Here is a 22,847-nt window from a genome sequence, read left to right on the forward strand (position 1 = left end):
AGATTAAATTAGCCCAGAACCACTGACAGTGACAAGTGGGTTCATTTATATATCAAAATAAAATCCAAAAATAAAAGCACACATCAGTGTTGCTAGAAGACAGCGAAACAAAGGAACAACAAGTATCTACAGAAATACATAAGGAAGCTGATCAAACTAACAGTATCAAAATCTGCAATTATGTTCCCTTACTATTTTCAAGTCATTTTCATATTTACAAAACCGGCAAAACCTACAACATGCATTTTTTTAATGAAAATGAATACCACTTTGTGACAACTGAATGATTAACTCATCTGTTTTATATTATATATATTCTCTCTGGTCATTTCTGTTTTTAAGTTAAAAAAGAGGGTACCACAGGAATCAATTTAACAGTCGGCTCCATCAGTGGTTGTCATGGCAACAGCACTCATAACTTCAGACTCACTATAAGCACTTACTCTCTGCATGTGTGTGTGTGTGTGTGTGTGTGTGTGTGTGTGTGTGTGTGTGTGTGTGCGTGTGTGTGTGTGTGGTGTGTGTGTGTGCGTGTGTGTGTGTGTGTGTGTGTGTGTGTGAGCTATACAGACATTCAAACAAAGTCTCTACTGATGGGGAGTATTCTCACAAGACCCTCAACAAAGGTAAGGTGGTGTACATTAACACAATGAAAATAATTACAGCCAGAAACTAGTGTGTCCTCACAGTCCCAGGGACTCCAAGTTTATGTGAAAACTTCAGTAGTGTGGATTCCCTTTGTTTGGTTAGTTCATTGTTCTGTCCATTAGAAATAGGAAAAAACAATAACAAACACTTTTAACTTGTCCCTCCATCTTGTCCAGTTATTGTTCTTGTGTCCCTTTGTGGTGTGGACAGAACTTTGTCAAATGGACGGCTAGCTCTTTCCCATTTTGGCAATCAGTTCATCACAAATTTTGGTCAGTTCCACAATCTCTTTGTTCTGTAAAAAAAATCATGTTATCATGTTAATCATGTATCATGTTATTTTATCTTACAGTATGATCAAAAATACAGTAAAATTGTGAAATATTATAGTTTTTAAAAATATGATTTCTATACTAATCTATTTTTTAACATCTCATTTATTCCTATGATAGCTGAATTTTCAGCAGCCATTACTCCACTAATATTTTCAGTGTTGTACTGTGAAATATTTTTGAGGAAACCAGGATGCATGCAAAGAACATGTTATCAAACTTTTTATCAAATTAATGCGCTTAACAATGATGCATTAAATGTATTTAATGTAACAGTAAAGTCAGTACTGAGGAAAAGTATAAATTTTTCTTATATACATTTAAAATAAAATGATATACTGTAGATAGATAGAAGCATTGCATAAATAACACTATATATATAAATAAATAAAATAATTGTTTTACTATAAAAAATACTAAACGTTTAAACAACAACGACATGTACTGTACTTTTAAGTTTGCAAGATCAGACTTTAACAGATGAGCATGTGGATTTGTGAGTGTGAGCACACCTTTTGTTCCAGTGTGCGCTCCAGTGAGTCCACCTTCATCTGTTCTTTCCTCAGACTTGCCTGATACACTGCCTGCTCCTGCTTGGCTTTGCCTCTCACCTGAGCGATATCAGCATTCGCCCTGCAGGTGCCACATGGTCAGTCATGCCAACATTTCATATTTCTAAGGACTCTCACACAGTGTAAGTCTGACCCTTACAATTAGCCTAACAAATGTTGTTCCAGTCAAAAGAAATCCTGTACAAAGCAAAGCATATTAAAAACATATGCATGTGAAAGATCTGTACTTACTTATCCAGTTTCTCCTCAGCATGGATCTTCAAGGCCTGGTAGCGCTGCTCCTCCTTACGTACACGAGACAGGTACTCCTGTGCACATTTCTTCAGCACATCCTCGTTCTAAAGAAAAAAGAGGTATTGAAGTGAGTAAATGACTGCCGATAATGACCCCTTCTTCTTAAGCACAAGCTATTAGATGATGTTAACCAACAGCCAAATAATTACTGTTGTAAGCTTGCATTCATTTGGCTCGATGTTTGTATGTAACATCCACAATCTATAACAATCATGTCCTGACCTTTATTTTTCTATCCATCTGACTCAGAATTACATCAGATTACAGAGCTGCAAATGTAAATTCACAATGATTTTAACCTTTATCAATCTCAGTTTATAGTGGCTTACCTTGCGGAAGCCTTCCAAAACATCCTTCATCTTTTCATAGCGATGGAATAAGTCAGCGAGAGATTTCTCCACAGAGTTGAGATCAGCTAAAGCCTGGTCCTTTTCCTGAATCAACTGTTGGATAGTGTGATGAGACAGAGTCTTCTCTCTCTGTTCACCCTCTGAGACAGACACACAAAAACATAAATGGATCGAGTTCATTTTACACTAAAAATACAATGCACAATGCACAATACAATCAAATAGATGTGCAAATTTGCTTTTGGAAGCAGTAGAGGGTGATTTTATGCTCCCCTGGGTACTTAAAATATGAAATTATACTCTGTGCCATGTCTACATCATTGATAATGACAAATGAAAATGCAGTTTTCGACGCTGCATCTCTGTGATGCATGCAGACAACACACACACACACTCAAAGATACAGTAGACAAACCACAGAAACATTGTGAGAGATGAGAAGACCTTTGAAAGACTTACTCAGCACTCCTTCATTCATTTTAAGGGAAATTATATAAAAGGATTAATAGTTAAAAATTTCATTTAACTGTAGCAAGTCTGCCGAATGAATCATTTTAATGAACTGGTTTAAAAAAAACTGATTCACTGATTCAACTGAATCATCACTCAGTTGTGTGGAACTCCCTTCCCCACCCTTAAATAAATACTATCAATCTATCATGGTTTCTAATTGACTATAAATGTTTTATTCTAGTTTTACTACTTAAGCTTAAATGTACACTACTCAATTGATCTATTAAATTGACAAAAGATTTCTATTTCAAATAAATTTGGTCCTTTTGAAACAATCTTGGAAAAAACTGTATCATGGTTATTAAGCTTTTTTAACAGTTCTAATAAAAATAAAATGTTACTTTTATAGTTACTTTTCTCTAGCTTGATTGTACTTAATTGCATTTAGGCGACTTCTGTCACTATCAGATGTGGTGAATGCAACACAAACAAAGAAAATAAAGAGTTGCTGTTACTTACCAGGCATGCCTGAGTGATTTATCAAACATATATGGGGGACGGAGGGAGCAAAACAGAAAAAAAGGGACTGCATTAAGTCAAGCCAGCAGGGTGGGACGTGTGAGAGAGAAAAGCGTGTCAGAAACATAGACAAATTTTTAAATTAATGAAAGTGTCCTAGAATAAAACGAAGTAGGTGGTGAGAGCCAGAAAACTGGCCAAGAAAATCAACCATGGAAAAAGAAATGATACAAAATAAAGTGAAAATAAAATGACTGATACTACTGGAATGCAGAATATCAAGGATGGCAGTTTATCGTGAAGAATATAAAAAGGGAAAGAAGAAAAGGTTTTTCTTTGCAAAAAGAGAGAAAATGTCATGATTAAACCAGACACTCAATATCGCAATCTGCAAATGTAAGAATGCACACAGCTTACAGTATTTACATGGACGTAAATACAGGACAGGCAAAGAAATTCGATTAATCTGTCAGTGGTTGAGGCCTGGTAAGGGACATGTTTTGAGCAGAAACATGTTTGTGTTTTCTGAAGTTAAGTGGAATGTACAGGGAGACATGAAGGCTTGTGCTTGCAACTGACCGGGGTATGGGTCCAGAGGCACGAAAGATTTGTCTGCAAATTAAATGAGAAAGTAACAAACACATATTGCATATGTGTGTTGGTGTGGTGTGGCTGGATAAGGGTTGTGCCTGTTCATCTATAGCAGTGTAGCAGAAGAAAAGTGCAGATGTATAGAACCAAAAGTGCCTGCAGGGTTCACAAAACACATATTAAAAATCACCAGGAGAAGATGAAATTGTATTTAGCCATCAAGACTCACCAATCATCTCTGCAATAGTCTTCTCATACTCCATAACTATCTTCCTGCAAAGAATAAGCCAAAATCAAGTTAATATTTAAATAAGGTGCATAAACACTACACGATCTGATCTGATCAGATCTTTTTAAGCATAATGTTTTTCATTTAGCTTTAAATGAATAAAACAGGCTGTGTGACTTTGCGGAATATAGGTCATTTAACATGCAGATGCAAGGAACTTTTCAAAAACAAGTTTATCAAAGCATATATATATATATCTGCAGTGTTAAAATAGACTAATATAATAAGTCCGTTGAAGAATTGAATAGTCTTATTGAGCAAGGAAGCATTAATTTGATCAAAAGCAACAGTAAAGACTTTTACATTGTTACAAAATGTAAAAAAAAATTATCACATTCTCCTCAAATATATTAATCAGTACAACTGTTTTCAGCATTTTTAATAATAAGAAATGTTTCCTCGGCAAAAACATTAGAATATCTGAGTGATTTCTGAAGGACACTCAATGTAACACTGAAGGCTAGAGAAATGCAGAAATGCAGCTTTGCCATCATAGGAATAAATTAGATTTTAAAAAAATGTTTGCTGTATTTTTAATTAAATATATGCAGCCTGTTGAACATAAGATACTTTCAAAAACAGCTAAAAACATCTTCCCAACCCTAAACTTTTGAACGGCAGTGTAGAAACCTGATGTCCTAGTGTCAGGAAACTGGCATTTGTTATGTCATGTGTTTGACTACAAGACTTCAGTTGGCAGAAAGACTTGCTTGGAGAAAAGCAGGTTGCTGGCACAGTAAGCAGATGGATTAGCAGTGTCTTCCTTAGCCTCTTAGGCCTTCCTTATCCTAATCCCAATCAGGCTAATGAACTAAGCACCATTCTTATCCAAACTAACAAGGCCTAGTCCAGCTGGCTGTAAACCTCAACCATTCATGATTACCTTGTCCACTTTGCCCCTTAAATATTAAAAAAGGACAGCTTCAAAACATGTCCTGGTTCAATCGACTATCTTCTAAATTAGACAACGTTGCATTTTTTATTAAAAGTGCAGTGAGGTGACAAAATACCTCAAAAATGCTGAACATGAGCTATTTAATAAAACTGTCACCTGACCCTGTCCTAACTGTCATAACCTTTAGTTAGGGGAATGTAAAATATAATAATAATGTTAAAATGGCATTTAATTGTGTGAAAAGACGGTTCTATGTGTCTTCCTGATGGTTGAAAACAAAGCTAAATTATCTTTCGTTTATGCCCTCCATTTCCCTGCCCCCAACTTTGGCACATCTGACATGCTAAGGCCTTCTTTAATTGGCTTTCTGCTTACGCTCAACTTCAAAAAAACATAGGAAAGAGATAAACAGATTGAGAGGTGGGCTGTATGGTACGATGCACAGGGATTTGTCAGGTATAAACTAAGGAACATATGTTTTGAATGAACGTTCCTGACTATTTTATTGATTTGAAGTTTACACAGAAGACATGAAGTCATGGTAGATGTGGGGAAAAATGAGATTGGCAAATGACGCAAGCTTCACTCGTCATAGCTCACAAGGGCACAGGAATCTCTGTCCTTTGAAAACACCCACCTCATCTCCTCCACCTCCCGTCTACTCTCTTCGTATTGTCTTTTCCACTCCATGGCTTCTTTCTCTTTTATAACAATCTGAAATTAGAGCATTACTTCACACACTTTACACTCTGGAAAATGATAAACCAGTGTCATTCTGGGTTAATGCAAACCTGGGCTGTCCTTTGCCATGTTTCACACTGTAAAAATCCTAAATTAATGTTATTTGCATATTTATGAAGTTAATAAACAGAGACCTGGGAAGTTCTGCAGATGATTAGCACGAAACCCTTTTTAATAATCAGTGGAAATGCAACCACATAAATCGGCTGTGATAGTCTTAAAGTATTGACAAAATGGAAGTAGTAACATATCTTTTCTTGTGACGTACATATGAGTAAAACTGATTATCAACATAACTTAAAAACATAGGGGAAGACTTGGTTCTATCCATCAGTTGTTGACCGAATTTTGAGATGTGGGCGTTGCACTCAATAATAAGTTTGAGCTTGCAGTCATTCATAAGAAAGCAATGGGTTTAATCATTGGAGAAGTCTCTTGTTTCACTTGAAAATTGCATTATGAGAAATTGAGTAATTTCACTTCACACAAAATAAAAAAATATATACTTTCTCATCAGTCCAGTTAATCAACCCTCAGACGCTGAAACTAAACACATCATGGGAAAGATTCTATGACTGTCCAGAGCTTGTGAAAATGTTACAAAATGTATGTTGAAGCAGTTTTCGATTGGATGTCATTTTGGCACTGCAAATGCAAGTTTTCAGAATCCAAGATTAAAAGTGGCCTTAACCAGCTCTTTAAAATTAAATTACTTTATCCAGGGCTTTTACCACTTTATTTAGATTTATTTTATAAAATTTACAGATTTAACTCAAGGTAAACATACATAAACTGTAAAATGAAGAGTATATACCTCTTCTCGGGCGATGGCAAGAGAGTGGTCCATGTCACATGGCAGATGAGGGCTTTCCCCTTCAATGTATCCTGATAGTGAATAGAGGGAGCTCTTCGAAGCCTCGCTGTCCCCCGGTGAGGCCATTTCTCTCTGCTGCGGAGGAGAGAGTTATGGAGAAACCATTAAAAACCTGTGAGTTTATTTCTTTAAAACAATATTTACATCACATTTCTTGGAGGGAGGCAGCACATCATCTACAGGTTCTACTCAGCAAAGCCATAATGCCATGGAGAGCAGGCTCTTAGTTTGGGTTCAAAAGCCTCCAGCAGTTTGTGACTGGCCCGCTGGCCGCTGCATACAGCTGGAATTCTATGATTGACAATCCTTAATGTGAGATGGGTGTGAAAGCTGTTTGTCATGAAAGGTTTGCGGCTGTGACCGGATCAGAGAGGGAATGCTGTGTCAGACGAGGACTGCAGGAGTACAGGTTGATCCATTATATTAGTTTTCAGAGACCAGATAGTGCGACAAAAGACTGTAAAATATGAATATAAGCAACAACCTATATGCATATGTCCTACAGTAAAAGACAGACATGTTTTCTGAATATCTGCTTCAAAGGCACAAACAAAAGAACTAATATTACTTAAATTAAAATGTACTGTAATTTAATAATTGATGCTGGAATCTTAAAATGGATTTAAAAAAAAAAAATATATATATATATATATATATGGTATCGTTTTCAGGATTTGTATTGTTCCCAGAAGGCCTCTTTATAGCCAGTGATGGGGTGTAGTTACTGAATAATCATCATGTTTAGACCTTTAAACCTACTTGCTGATTAGAGCTGATTAATTCTTCCTAACAGAGCTGGATTAGGAGATTAATTGAGTTTGACTCTTATAGGTAGATAGGGGGTCATGTGTTAGGGTACAAATACAGAATGCCCACCACATGTTTGGTCTGCAAGGAGAATTTGGGCCTAATACCATTCACTGCATTATTGGGCTGCACTCAGATCATGGAGGGGGCATATAGTCATACGGGAGGTACAAAATGAGATTAAAACCTGATACAGAATGTTGAAATTAAGCTTTAGCAAATTTAGAGTTTAGTGTTGATCTCAGATCTCCTATCACTACATTCTGTACATTAGACATGGCCTATATCTAAATCTTGGATTATAATCTCAATAGTCTCAGACAAGAGCTCAGATGATTTTCAACCTCATCAAAGTCACATTTCACTTTTGCAAGTTTGCTATTTTTCTTTGCAGTATAATGAGAATGAATAAGGGAAGTCGTGGCCTAATGGTTAGAGAGTCGGCCCTCCCAATCGAAAGGTTGTGAGTTCGAGTCCCGGGCCGGCAGGAATTGTGGGTGGGGGGAGTGCATGTACAGTTCTCTCTCCACCTTCAATACCACGACTTAGGTGCCCTTGAGCAAGGCATCGAACCCCCAACTGCTCCCCGGGCGCCACAGCATAAATGGCTGCCCACTGCTCTGGGTGTGTGCTCACAGTGTGTGTGTGTATTCACTGCTCTGTGTGTGTGCATTTCGGATGGGTTAAATGCAGAGCACAAATTCTGAGTATGGGTCACCATACTTGGCTGAATGTCACTTCACTTCACTTCACTTTTCATAAACTGGACAGATCTTGGTCTTAGACTTGAGAGGCCTAGTTTAGGTCTTGACTCCAACTCATTCATATCAGTACAGCATGGGGTTGTGATGCATTCCTGTTATTTTCAGAGCAGCTGTGCATGTAATTCCATGAATTATAAATTCCTGCTAAAGAAAAGATAAAATAAAGAACACGTCATGGAGAATGTGCTGAAGCAGCATGTGAATTGTGTCTGTGAGACTATTTCAGGAAGAACATTATCTAATAATGTATGTTAAAATATTTAATATTTTAAGAAGACCATCAATTCAAGTTAGTCATCACTCAACCTCATTATTCCAGTCATATAATACTGTACAGTGTCACTCTTTTTATATATGAAAGCACTCCATAATCCTAAAATGTATCAGCACTATGCCAGAAATGCTTTTCATACATTAAAAATCAACTCTATTTTGGCACTGATGTCTAGAGGTTATTCAGGGGAAGAAAAAATCTCTGTGGAATATTGGAGATCCTGTGACAGAGTTTGCTATCTGTCTGTGTGGCAGAGTGAGAAAAAAACATAATTATTACTCAAAAAAAAGAAAAAAGGAGAGATATGCAGAGAGTCAGATTAAATGTGTTTGAGAAATGGTTTCGAATGTATGTGTTTTTAATATATCTATAACGGTCCTTTAAAGAGCTATATTATATTATATTATATTATATTATATTATATTATATTATATTATATTATATTATATTATATTATATTATATTATATTATATTATATTATATTATATTATATATTAAAGAACTATAATAGAGTTATATTTTGTTGTTTCTTGTAAAAAAAATGTAATGGGCAGGAGCAGCAGACTCATGATATCTTGGTTTGAACACTACTATTCAAAAGTTGTTATTTTTTTTATTTTTTTTTTATGTTTAAAAGATTCTTATGCTCAACAAGGCTGAATTTATTTGATAAAAAAAACGTAAAACAGTATTTCTGTAAAATAATATTACAATTTCAAATTACTTTTAATATATTTTAAAATGTAGTGTATTACTGTGATGGCAAAAGTTAATTTTCAGTCTTCAGTGTCACTTAATCATTTCCATGTGCTGATCTGATGCGCATGCATTATTACTGCTTATTATTAATGTTGAAAACAGTTGTGTTGCTTAAAAACCATGATACAGTATTTTTTTCAAGATGCTTTGATGAATAGAAAGAAAAAACTGCATTTATTTGAAACAAATTTTCTGTCACTTTAATCAATTTAATGCATTCTTGCATTATATATATATATATATATATATATATATATATATATATATATATATATATATAGACATAGTTAAAACAGGATAAATGCTTCTCTAAACATAGATATGTATTTAAATATGTATTTGTGTATCTTGTTATAAAAATGTTTTGATGTTTGAAAAAAAAATCTTTTTTTTCTTTCCTTTTTTCAGTGAACAGAAAGTATAAGATAAGGATTAAATGTTTATTGTCTGTAGACCTAGTTTTATGACTAATGGTGGTTAAAGGTGTTACAGGGACAGTGGGATTAGAATACAGGTGCATCTCAATAAATTAAAATGTTGTGGAAAAGTTCATTTATTTCAGTAATTCAACTCAAATTGTGAAACTTGTGTATTAAATAAATTCAACGCACACAGACTGAAGGAGTTTAAGTCTTTGGTTCTTTTAATTGTGATGAGTTTGGCTCACATTTAACAAAAACCCACCAATTCACCAATTATTAATCTCAACAAATTAGAATACTTCATAAGACCAATATAAAAAAAACTATTTTAGTGAATTGTTGGCCTTCTGGAAAATATGTTTATTTACTGTACATGTACTCAATACTTGGTAGGGGCTCATTTTGCTTTAATTACTGCCTCAATTCGGCATGGCATGGAGGTGATCAGTTTGTGTCACTGCTGAGGTGGTATGGAAGCCCAGGCTTCTTTGACAGTGGCCTTCAGCTCATCTGCATTTTTTGGTCTCTAGTTTCTCATTTTCCTCTTGACAATACCCCATAGATTCTCTATGGGATTCAGGTCTGGTGAGTTTGCTGGCCAGTCAAGCACACCAACACCGTGGTCATTTAACCAACTTTTGGTGCTTTTGGCAGAGTGGGCAGGTGCTAAATCCTGCTTGGAAATGAAATCAGCATTTTCAAAAAGCTGGTCAGCAGAAGGAAGCATGAAGTGCTCCACAATTTCTTGGTAAACAGGTGCAGTGACTTTGGTTTTCAAAAAAAACAATGGACCAACACCAGCAGAGGACATTGCAATCCAAATCATCACAGACTGTGGAAACTTAACACTGGGCTTCAAGCAACTTGGGCTATAAGCTTCTCCACCCTTACACCAGACTCTAGGACCTTGGTTCCCAAATGAAATAAAAAAAACTTTCTCTCATCTGAAAAGAGGATTTTGGACCACTGGGCAACAGTCCAGTTCTTCTTCTCCTTAGCCCAGGTAAGATGCCTCTGACGTTGTCTGTGGTTCAGTTAATTCCTTGACACGTCTGTGTGTGGTGGCTCTTGATGCCTTGATCCCAGCCTCAGTCCATTCCTTGAGAAGTTCACTCAAATTCTTGAATCGATTTTGCTTTACAATCCTCATAAGGCTGCGGTTCTCTCGGTTGGTTGTGCATCTTTTTCTTACACACTTTTTCTTTCCACTCAACTCTCTGTTAACATGTTCAGATACAGCACTCTGTGAACAGCCAGCCTCTTTGCCAATGAATGTTTGTGGCTTCCCCTCCTTGTGAAGGGTGTCAATGATTTTCTTCTGGACAACTGTCAGATCGGCAGTCTTCCCCATGATTGTGTAGCCTAGTGATCCAAACTGTGAGACCATTTTGAAGGCTCAGGAAACCTTTTTAGGTGTTTTGAGTTGATTAGCTGATTGGCATGTCACCATATTCTAATTTGTTGAGATGAATTGTGAATTGGTGGGTTTTTGTTAAATGTGAGCCAGAATCATCACAATTAAAAGTACTAAAGACTTAAACTACTTCAGTCTGTGTGCAATGAATTTATATAACACACGAGTTTTACAATTTGAGTTGAATTATTGAAATAAATGAACTTCTCCATGACGTTCTAATTTATTGAGATGCACCTGTATTTAGACTAGACCTAGTTTTACTTCAAAGGGGATATTTTCTGTCCTTCTTACTTTAGCCATGTGAGAACCGTTGAGCCATTCCAGTGATGTGGGCTGGGCTTTTTGAGGTGAGACTGTGAAGCATGCAAGACAACATCATGAAAATGGAGCAGCAACAAAATGAGGCATGTTAGAGGGGTTGTAGTATGTGTGCATGTTTGTGTATGCGGGATTATTTTATGTTGTTTCCTGAACAAATGCTGAGACAGAAGTAACGGTAACTCAACCAACATGACTGAAAGCAGATCTGAGCTAAGCTTCATGTGAAGCCACACCAGCAGCCTAAAACCAGGCATACAGTTAACAAAGTTAGTGTAAATTAGTAACAAATTGAAACCAGGAACTAGCATGAATGTGACGAGGAATTCACCTACAGTTTAAGGATTCTGCTTAGGAAACGCATATAAATTATGAAATCTACAAACCAGTCATCTTTGATGCAATAATATAGTGTCTATATACAGCGTAAGTTTTCAAGTCACATTGAACTTTGTTTCTATGGATCTCCTGTCCAAGCGAACATGCAGGATTGTCACAAAGCCCTGGGAGAAACACACCTCTTTTGCTCAAGAGAGTGTTGTATTGGGAAAAAGGAGCACCAATCAGGAGACAGGAGACGGCTTAAACAACCAGGAGTGAGATGTCACATCCACAGTATGGTGAGGTAGTTTATGGGTAGGTATTCACTCTCATACCCAAGGGTGCTCGGTTCAAAAGGGGGTATCACATACACACACACACTTGTGCTTGCATATGCACACACACTCACACACGGGTGTAGGCTGGCTCAGCGCAGTACCTGAAGGGACACAGTGGACAAAGTGGGGCTCTGAGAGATGTTTTTGACTACCTGTAGAGCCTCTATCCTCAGGGCTGCGAGCACCAGCTCCTCCCTGGCCACAAGGGAGGGTAGAGGGGAGGACAGGGGGAGTGACCCATGACGTGGGGACGGGGTAAGGAGGAAAAAAGGGGTTAGTGTTGTACTGGCCTCACACAAATAGTAAACCTGGGGGTGGGGGGGGGGGTTACATATACTGTACAGACACATACACATTTTACTGTGAACATTGTGTATGTGGTAAGATCTATCAATCCTTTCTAGGAGTTTTATTACAAGTATGTATTTTTTTAAAGGGATAAACAAGCCAAATTAAAAATTATGTCTTTTAGTGGAACACAAGTGGAGATATTTATCAGAGTATCTGAAGATATACTTTGTAACAACAGTGAATGGGGACCAGGGGCTGTCAAGCTCTTAAAAAAAGCAAAAAAAACAGCACCATAACAGCAACATAAAAGTTGTCCATGCAAATGATCAAACTTCAGAAGACTTGAAACTACACAGTTAAAACATTTTCATTCATTAAGATTTTTTCAAAATGTTTTTGTAAGACATCTCTTATGATCGCCAAAAACAGTTAAAACCGTAAAAACAGTTACTGTATATTGTGAGATATTATTACAATTTAAAGTAACTTTGTTATTTTAATATATTTATTTTTTGCATAATTTATTCCTCTGATGGCAAGTTTTTACTTCAGTTTTCAGTGTCACACGATCATTCAAGAAACATTTTTTTATTATTATCATTTTAAAACTCATTTCGGAACTTGAGGATGAATAAATATGACAGAATGTTCTATTTTCTATAAACTATTAATTTAACATCTCCTGACCCCAGCACTAGGGGCCAAACAAAAAATGAAAGATAAAACAAAGCAGACAAAGTTCATGAAAGACTGGAGGGACAAACAAACACAGAATGAAGACAAGCACTCTCTCTCTCTCTTCCCCTCTCTCTCTCACACAAACACAGCTGCAAAGGTCCAGGGAAGAAGAAATAGTTGGCTGGTTGGCTTCTATCTACACACCTGCAGTTTTTGAGCAAAGGCAGTGGGGTTGGTCTCTGCCAGATCAGGTTCCAGGTAGCTGAGAGGGGCAGGTAAATCAGACAGCCTGTCTAAGAGGGGCAGATCTGAGGGATCCATGGGGCCCTGGATTGGGGACTGCGTTGGGACCAAGAGCAGAAGAGAGACAAGAGGAGTAGGAGGTGTCTTTGTGTCAGTGAGGCAGGGCAAGCTCATATTTAGTCTAGTGCATCATAACACTTCTAAGTTGGGTTTCCAAAGCTTATGAATATACAGTCTGCGGTACTGATTCTGGTGGGGAGACCCTGAGTAAGCTGCATACCTAGCAAAATAACTAACCCATACGTTTTTGAAATACCATGGGAGTGAGTAAATAATGACAGAATTAATTAATTTCTTTAGGATGCACTGTCCCTTTAAGATTGAAAACAAAAATGTGTAGCATCAGATAAGCTGTGCAATCATTAGTGACAAAATTAAAATAACCCCACCTTCACACATTTGTGGTGGTTTTCTCGTATTTTGACTATATGGGCTCCATTTATTAGCTTATCTGAGCTAATCAAATAAACAGACTCTTAAAGATGCTGATGCAACCATTCAGTGTTTGACTGGTTTACACTTACCGCTCCATCTCTATGGTTGCTCGGTGTTCGATTCTGAGACTGGCCGTCCCTCTTTCTGCTCTTCTCTGAGGCCATAGAGTCACGAGCACCACGTGGTGACAGCACAGGTGTTTTCCCCTGCGAGATCTGAGCCTCCATCTCCTCAAAGCTCCTGTAAAGCATCAGAGCAACTCAATTAAACACATGGAATACACTGCCAAAGTAAACAGTAAAAACATTTTAAAGACCCCATGGTAATCGAGTTGATACTTTAAAAGTATTAGTAACATCAAGAACCATTTTTTAATTAGTAACAGAAGTGTACCCACCCAGTGACAGTTTTGTACCTTTTTTTCTGAGAGAGTGGTATACTCATAAAAGTTGGTATAATGGTTTATATAAATATAATGATGCAGTTATGTCATCTAGCAGCAGGTGCTAACTGACAGACAGACTTCATGTTCACTTCATACTAATCTTATTAACTATTTTCATTGATTTTAAGCAATATATGATACAAATAATAATATATGGGTTACCCAGTGCAGGGAGAATTGGGCTCTGAATCTTGTATGTTGGAAGTCTTTGTTGGACTGTCTGGCACAGAGTCCAGCTTCAGATAAAGTGATGGTTTCTTCACCGACAGAGGCTGTAAAAAACATACAAAGTTGTAATTTAATATTAGTTTAGTGTTTGTCACACACACTTGCTTTTTAGTGTAAGTTTAGTGTGTCTATGACTCTTACTTACAGGTGTGGAGGAACCAATCTTTTCCATGTATTCAATCTCATAATCTGTAACTGCAGAAAAGGCATCAGAGAAAATAAGAGAAGATATAACAGGTTAAATGTTTTATAAAGGTTATGTTAGGAATGAAAAATAATATAAGTTCTTTTTATGCTGATCATCAGTTCAGACTGACAGAACCAATATGAGAGTGGCACTATAATTCATCTGCCTCTGTACTACTGACCCAGTTAGTTTCAAGCAGAAACTGCCCTAGAGCGCAAATGGTTCCCTGCAGGTCGAAGGCTAATAAAACGGGTCAGCTTTGGGGCATTTGGGGTTGTAGGCAAACTTGTATGACGTGTGATTATCTGATGGGTGAATCTCACAAATACATTTTACCCCAAAATCAATAAATGTTTTTTTTTATTGTACTGTAAGATTCTTATTTTGCATTTTGACATTTTGTCCTTTTCTTACTCTTCCAAGCAATCTATGTAAAGTAATGCATGTAGTAACATAATGAGAGACTCCTCCACTCTCTCACCATCACTCTGTATGGGTAAACTGTTCTCGTTGACAAAAGTTGTAAAGTCAGTCGGCTGTGGGAAGTCTTGGGAATCAGAGGTCAGCTCCACCTCTATGTCATGTCTATTCCATTTCTGATTGGTGGAGGAAGCCAGTTTCTCCTCATCTGTGGCGTGATCTTGTGAAGGCTCAGGGCTGGCATCAGGTGAGTGCTCCTGCAGGTGATTATGTGTGTGTGAAGTGGAGGGCGAGATTGGAGAACACACAGGACAACACTGTTATGATATGAGGTGACAGCGAAGGGGAGAAACAGATCATCTTCAGAATGAACATCTGCAGTGACTGTGTGAGTGTAGAGTAGGTGAATGTACACTCGTGTCTTAACTTACTTGAGCAGACGGCTCAGTAATCGGAGTCCTCTTTGGTGATTTCTTCACTCTAAAAGTGTTACTGTTTAAGAAAACAAGATAGATATTTGTGCTATAAATCTAGAAATAAACCACAAAATGAAAGCATATAAATATTTTTTAAAAACCCAACTGTGCTCACACCAACCACATTTATTATACACAGCAGTTTTTGGACAGATACCATACAGATAATGTTCTACTGAATCAATGTTTTATTTAAATAATACATACCTGATGTGTTGTTCTGATAATGATGGTGCTTATTATTAAGGATTAAATCTCATGAGTTAAGATCTTATTAGCCTGCAATATAATGGAATATTCAAGGTTTCACGATTGATTCTTCTATTAGTGGGAAATATCAATTTTATGTTTTTCAGTTTGAAATTTCCTTGTGTAAATGTGTTTTTTTTTATAGTAAACTTTTTATTTTCTAATGCAGTCTTTACGAATGGAATCATGGCAGGAAATTAATACCAACAGCAGTAAAGATTTGTGGTTTAGAATTAGAAAATAATAACAAAAAATACCCTTAATACTCCACAGTCTTTGCCCTGACCCACTTAGTATTAATCCCTGTAGCCCCTGTTAAATCGCTCAGTGACCCAAGAAAGTGACAGATGTCTCACATTTCAAATCTTATTCTGTTGCTGTTTTTGGCACATTTCATAATGTAAGTTTGATGTAAATATTTCAGGAGTATTGCTTCACTTCTCAAGTCAAATCTGAAAAGACATCAGTGTTAAAATAATAATATCATAAGGTGGAAATCCTGAATTGTGTAAGAACTGTGGAGTAAAGTCTGCAGCTGAGCAAAATATGTTAGATTGATTAATCTGAAACAGGGGCAAATGATCCAATAAACTCCAAGTTTGAAAGTAATATTACTTAAAACTGCTCCCAAACAGCTGTATTAATGAATCAGGTTGTGCAGGGGGTCTTAGACAAGGAAAATAATGTCTAGCTCAAAGGCATAATAAAGATTCCCTTGTCAACATTCCAGGTCTGCTTTCCTGTAATAAAACCTGCAATGTTTATTATCCACTAGGCCACCCTAAGGAGGCAAGATCTCTGAAATGAGTTTCATAAAAATGTTTGGATTAGGAATTAATTTAGAAATTTTAGAGATGAAATGTCGATCTTTAGGTCTGATTCATAGGAAAAAGGACTTGGATCACATGCACATTGTAACCCAATCATATAATGTTTTCTAGCATAAAGTTTGTACCCCCTGTTCACATTTGCATGCCTGAATTTTCAACTGTACTTGTCTGAGGGTCCACTAGATGGCAACACATACTCATTGGAGAATATCAAACATGGTGCAGAGGAAGATACAGGTGACATGAAATGATGTGGTGAAATCTGTCATAATATGTATTAAATTGAATAATAACACAAGTTGACATGAGCTCATGAGTTAAAAAATGTTAAAGTGACATTTTGTTTTAAGCTATATGATTACGTATGCTGATTTTTGAGATCAACAGACATGTGACAGGCTGACAAACAAGTACTAACACCCTATAACATACAAACGTATCTGACAATTTAGAAATATACACAAGAAAATTGACAAGACTTACAAACAGTACAAAACAATGGAAGACTGACACGGTGATGAAAATAGCTTCATAATAAGCGCAGACTTACGATTTGAGAGGCTTCTTCTTGTTTTTGGCAGGTTTGTTCTGATTGTGGTCCTCCAACTCAACAATGTTATCATTGTCATTCTCGTTGTCATTGTTGGACTTGTCAAAAGAGGCAGCTTTTGGAGGCACATTTCCCATCTTGTTGGATGATTTGAAAGGATCGACTGAGTCATCAGAGGAGTCAGGACCAAAGCTGTAAGATTCTTTAGGCAGGCCAGGAGAGTTGGGGATACCAGTGTTTGAAGAAAATGGATTAAAGTTAGGGTCATCCCACTTGCTGGGATCAACGTTATATAACCCCTTGGGGATTGGGATATCATCCATATCATTTGTAAGTGCAGGGATAGGTGCATTATCTAGCTGCTCTGTCTGCGGTGGAGGGGCCTTCTTAATCCCCAGTTTGGGCTTTCGGATGGGCATCTTGGCCCCTGGTTTCTTGCCTAGGATTTTAGGAGGAGGAGTATTGCGTGGTGCCTCTCCACTGTCCTCTGAATAGTCAAACTCCAGTCTGACTGGTTGGCGCTTGGTGATTGGCTGTTCCTCAGTGTTAATGGGTTGTTCTTTAGTAGGAGAAGAGGCACAAGGCTCCTCTACAGCAACAGGGGTGTCTGAAACTGATGTAAAGTCGGCTTTCCTGCCCAAGACCGGCGAGTTGGCAACTTTACTGCCTCCTGTACAGAATGGGTCAATATTCTCAAAGTTGTCTGGATCCCATTTGTAGGAGGCAATTGGAGGGATAGGAGACTCCTCGTCAGGGACAATTGGAGCCTCAGGTACAGGATCAGGAAGCTCCGGCTGGAGTTGACTTGATATTGAGCTGGTAGTGACCTCCTCAGCCAAAGGTGGAGGACTCTCAACTCGAGTCTTTATCCTGTTCCTCCGCAGGGTACCAGCAGGACTAGGGCTGGGAGAGGAACTAGGCCTCTCTTGAGTATGCAAGGGGCTTTCAGGATGTAGTTTTCCTCTCTTTTTCTCTTCTGGTGTGTTGCTAGAGGAAACTGTTTTGGGAGAGGAATGCTCTGGGTTTGAGTTCTGCCGGGAAAGAGGTTTCTTCTTTAGGGAACCTGAACGGGGCTTCTTCACTTTACGAAGGGTTCCCGGAGCGCTTTCTGTTCCTGTGCTGAAGGACTCTGCTTGTGTGTGAATGAGTTTTTCGGAGGTTGCTCCTGAGGGTTTGTCTCCTGGGCTCTCTAACTCACCTGACTGTAGGCTTAGAGAGCGGGTAAGAGGCGCTCTGCTTGATGGTCCAGACCCAAAATTTGATTCTGGGACGGGGTCATCAGCAATTAAGTAATCTAGGTTATAGGTGCCACTAGCAGCTATTGGTTTGTCCTCATCAAAGGCTCTGGATTGAGAGCGGCTGAGAGGTTGAAGCTGTTTCGGCTCTTGAGCTTCACTGGCAGAGATGTCAGCAGTGGAAGCTGTAAAGATAAGTGTATGACTGTTACTATAAATGTTATTATACATTTTGAAAACAGATCATGCTTTCAAGATCACAGAATAGAAATCACAGATGCATTGATATTTTATTTTAAACAACTGAAGAATTTAAGAAGTATAAAGCAGTTAGTTTGTTAGTTTTGTTTTCTAGACCTTTCTTGAAAAAAAAATTCAGTAGCAATACACTGTATATCCACTAGAGAGAGTTCAAGTGCAGTGTTTGATAACAAAAACTATTGTACAGCTCTGCTGTCAGAGAATAATGGAAGTAAAAAGGCAGCCCTTTCTTGATTTTTTTTAAGAACAAGAAAGAAGAAAAATGGATTAAAATTATATAAAGTCATGAAAAAATACATATTTAATAAATAATTTAATTAGACCTCCATCTCTTTGTTTTCCAACAAAGCACAAATTAATATTTAAATATTGCATATAACATATTCCAGCTTTGGTTCATATTTCTAGCTACAGATACTTAGATACTAGATAACTAGGTAAAGTTACTTAATTTTCCATAACATTTCCTTCATATTAAATATTACAGAATTTGTTCAAAATAAGACACAGTGACACTATGTAAATGTCCTGCAATCTTAAGCATTTCAAAGTCCAATAAACCCTCCTGAATCTATTCAAATGTAAATAATTAGACTCCACATAAGACAATCTGTGGTGGGAATGGAGATCTAAACGTACCTGTGTGGTCTGGGGACAATACCTCTGATTTGGTGCAGGGGGGCTCTGTTGGGGACACTGGTGGGGAAGCTGACTTCACAGGGGTGGTGGACTCAGGGGTTTCGAATGCTCCGTCTGAGTCTGAGCTCCTACAGAAAAGACAATCAGACAGAAGAAAGCCTGAGTATATTGAATTAAGAACTGATTTAATAATCGCACTGAAGTATAAACACCATGTCAAGCTGCATCAATTCCACACATCACAGCTCATATTTACTCTACACGATGGATCAAATCAATTCAGTTACTCCTAAAGTATATTAAACAATCACTCATTGTCTTCCAGATCTTATAAACAAATGCCTGGATAAGCTTATGTCTAGTAGCCCCTGATGGATTATTACAGATGGATATTACAGCACTGAACCTGCAGCTAGGAGACCAATAACTACAGCTCAAACATACATTGTGCTCAGCCATGGACTCCATTTTCTTTCATTCACTAAATTCACTTATTTTTTGATTTTAAACTACTGAGTATCACAGTGGAGGTGCTATTTTCCCCACATTAACACATTTATGCCATTTCAGTCAAGACTGATGATGCCCATGTTGCTTTTTAGGTTAATAGATCAAAATGTTGGTTTGTGAACCTTTTTTTTTATCTTGGCATCAGCATATACAGTAATACTCAAATCTGACATATAATATGTCAAAGCATAGGTGAAAACATTTGTACAAATACAGCAATAGTCCAAATACAGCAACAAAGCCACAGCCTCAGACAGATGTGCAGACCCCCCCCCCCCCCCCCTCAGTCTCACCGCATTAGTCCCTTTTCTCTCTCTGCTGTTACTCTATGCTCACCTCTGCCTGCCATGGATCATGTAATCATATCTGGAGGTCCAGCTGAGGTGCTGGAGGAGCCCTAGGGCTGGGTCTGCCCCATCCTCTTCAGATGTCCCTCCCAGCAGCGTGTCCCAGCCCCAGCGAGCCCACTGCAGTGGAGACAGAGCCTGCCACGCGCTCACTGCCATATCTGCCACCGATTACTCATACACTTTCCCTATTCCCAATAGCAATTCCTGAAATCCGAAGCTTTGATTCTATCCCTTTGTGTCTTATGCCCAATTCTCCCCATCCCTCCCTCTTTTTCAATATCGTACGCGCTCTCTCTCTCTTTGAGCTATTACTGAAGGTGGGCTTTATCCAAATGAAACCCGTTGCAGATTCAGTACTTGCCACTCGCAGACTCGTTGCTTGGCTCTCTCTCTCTCTCTCTCTCCCTTTAACTTATCCTCCGGCAGGTTTCCCTCCCCCACAGTGAGGAGAGAAGCAGATTTCCCACTCAGGCTGCTGTAATATAAAGAAAATCTGTGTTTTTCTATATCTAATCAATGTTTTTTTTTATTACTCCTCTATCTTATTTAACCCTTTCTCTCTATCCGTGCTATAATACCCATCTGTAATGCAAGTGTAAAACAAATCAGGATTTTTCTTTAAATTCCACCATGGTTTTCTTTGTCTGACGTCATGTTTTCACTACTAGTATCTACAGCAAGGACTTAGCTGGATTCATGCACTCAGTTTTGTTCCATATAACTGATGCTTTCAGTGCAGTGAACACACACATTTCCTGCTGAAAAAAACTGCACATCCTTTTGATACTAGTCCTCAGCATGGGATGCTAACCAACATTTATTTCTAAGTACAGGTCAAACCTAAAATTATTGGGATGTAATGCACTAATATGATACAAATAGAGAATTAGAGTAATAAAAACAGTATTCTTCTTACAAGTGTTAATACTGTATATCGTTTATATTACAATATTGATTTGTATTCAAGGATAATATTAATTACATACAATATAATTCAAGACAGCATTTCAACAGTCTTTAAGTCTAATTTTACAGCTTTCATTGTGTTAGTGACATTGGGTGAGATAATTATGAGTTGATGAGTGTTTCAGCCCGTCCAGGGATCTTTTCACATATCTGGCAAGCACACTGTTGCCATGGTGACAGTGCTCTCTAGACATATGCTCCCATGTGCTAGACGAGGCACAAACTGGCAACTTGCACAAAATCCGGGCCAAAAATTTCCATGTCTTTCACATAGATCCACATATGCACAGGAAGTCTATTAGCAGATATAAAAACCCATTTATTTCATGGCATGGGAAAATAAAACACTGATTTATTTCTGAAAAGTCTGCCGAGCAAATTAGGTGGAACGCTGTATCATCAAGTTTATGTTCCTCTCGGGAGTTTTAAAAAACTAAGAATGGGTTTTCCACATCCTCTTTTTAACTCTCTTCTAGATGGTGGGAGGAAAAAAAATAATAATACAATATTAATTAAATCTTATTGAACATTTTTATTAATGCTACCGAGAAGTAATTGCAAATTCCAGCTGTAAATTTAAAATGCAGAAGAATCTGTAGATGCTGCAGGACAAAAAATCTAGTAAACAAGTACATATCTGCAATAAATGAGTTTTAACAGAATGCAAAGCTAAAGGAGACAGAAGACATGGGGGATTTTTTTAGGTGGATTTGTCTGCATGGAGACAACCAGGATTGTCGGGCACAGAACAGCACTGTTGGGTTCTAGCCACAGACACTGCTGTGAGCACAACAACCCACAATGCTGTTCAAACAAAGCTAACCTGAACCAAAAGGACAGCTATCAGTTTGTCAGAGAAAAGAATGATAAAAACCGCTCTATAAACATATCTGCTAATAATATTTTTTTTTTTAAGGCTGTGCTCAATTTAATGTCAGAGGGTACAATGTGTACTAGAAATTGAGTTAATGACATACGTTGACCAGTAGAGGAAGACAAAGGCTGTGCTCCAACTGGAATACTAGCATACTGCCAACTGGTGTGTAGGTTGTACTACAGCAGCTGTAAATAAATAGTATGCTAGTATGCTATTCCAAACATTGCCCCAGTTTCCAATCATAAATTAAAAGTCCTCAAAGTAAATTTATATACATTTTTTCATCCCAAGACTGAAGAGCATATCCATATCTCAAAACTGCCAATGGCTATTGGAGTGTTTTATGAGGTGATAACTCCTTTTGGCAGCTTTAAACCTAGAATTTATTTAAAACTTTATTCATCTTTATATAAACTGATTAAACCGTTAAATCACAGAGATATAATACAGGCATTAGAGACATCATCTCTGGCAGCAAGCTGAAGTTAGTGTTAAATTAATTTTCACAGTCTTGATAATCAGTGATTCAGTTCCACATAAGATGTGATCTTAACATCATGCTAAGAAAGAAAACTATATTTTATGTTAATTATTATTAACATTTCAAGTCAAAAATCCTGCAACAAATCAGGACCAAGTTTCCTCAGCAAAGAACTGCTTCCTCTCAGGAGGAATACAGCTTTCACCACCAGAACTATCAAATAATTCAGGCATACTCTCAATATTTTATGAGTGCTAGATCTCCTGCAGCACTGAGCTTATTCCATGGTCTCAGAGGCTCAGAGTGATGAGAGACAGGGAGGTGTAGATACTGGTCATATACATCACCAAATGGGGCATCTCAAAGCTGATTTACCACTTTGCTCAATTTGACACTAGGTTGTGACACTAGATGAAACATGTGAAAACAGTGAAACATACCTTTGGAATAAAAGGAC

The 22,847-nt window shown here is 37.6% G+C and overlaps 1 protein-coding gene across 6 annotated transcripts in view; it reads right to left on the bottom strand.

The window, feature by feature from the left end:
- Positions 1 to 654: 654 nt before the first annotated feature.
- Positions 655 to 22,847, bottom strand: part of LOC132110641 (transforming acidic coiled-coil-containing protein 2-like) — a 43,379-nt gene continuing 21,186 nt past the window's right edge. For 3 of the 6 annotated variants that reach the window (XM_059517419.1, XM_059517414.1, XM_059517417.1), the window contains 15 exons: positions 19,207 to 19,334; positions 17,072 to 18,491; positions 15,398 to 15,458; positions 15,028 to 15,283; positions 14,505 to 14,554; positions 14,294 to 14,403; positions 13,776 to 13,926; positions 13,153 to 13,287; positions 6,499 to 6,633; positions 5,581 to 5,657; positions 3,989 to 4,032; positions 2,176 to 2,336; positions 1,784 to 1,890; positions 1,493 to 1,613; positions 655 to 943 (listed from right to left, as the gene is read on the bottom strand). In XM_059517419.1, the coding sequence (XP_059373402.1) occupies positions 878 to 943; positions 1,493 to 1,613; positions 1,784 to 1,890; positions 2,176 to 2,336; positions 3,989 to 4,032; positions 5,581 to 5,657; positions 6,499 to 6,633; positions 13,153 to 13,287; positions 13,776 to 13,926; positions 14,294 to 14,403; positions 14,505 to 14,554; positions 15,028 to 15,283; positions 15,398 to 15,458; positions 17,072 to 18,491; positions 19,207 to 19,334 (3,022 nt within the window). In that variant the 3' untranslated portion in view covers positions 655 to 877. Of the gene's footprint in view, positions 944 to 1,492; positions 1,614 to 1,783; positions 1,891 to 2,175; positions 2,337 to 3,988; positions 4,033 to 5,576; positions 5,658 to 6,498; positions 6,634 to 13,152; positions 13,288 to 13,775; positions 13,927 to 14,293; positions 14,404 to 14,504; positions 14,555 to 15,027; positions 15,284 to 15,397; positions 15,459 to 17,071; positions 18,492 to 19,206; positions 19,335 to 22,847 lie in introns of all 6 variants that reach the window. The other 3 variants (XM_059517415.1, XM_059517416.1, XM_059517418.1) reach the window with 3 other exon arrangements.

This window comes from Carassius carassius, chromosome 30, assembly GCF_963082965.1.
Source record: "Carassius carassius chromosome 30, fCarCar2.1, whole genome shotgun sequence".
Taxonomy (NCBI): domain Eukaryota; kingdom Metazoa; phylum Chordata; class Actinopteri; order Cypriniformes; family Cyprinidae; genus Carassius; species Carassius carassius.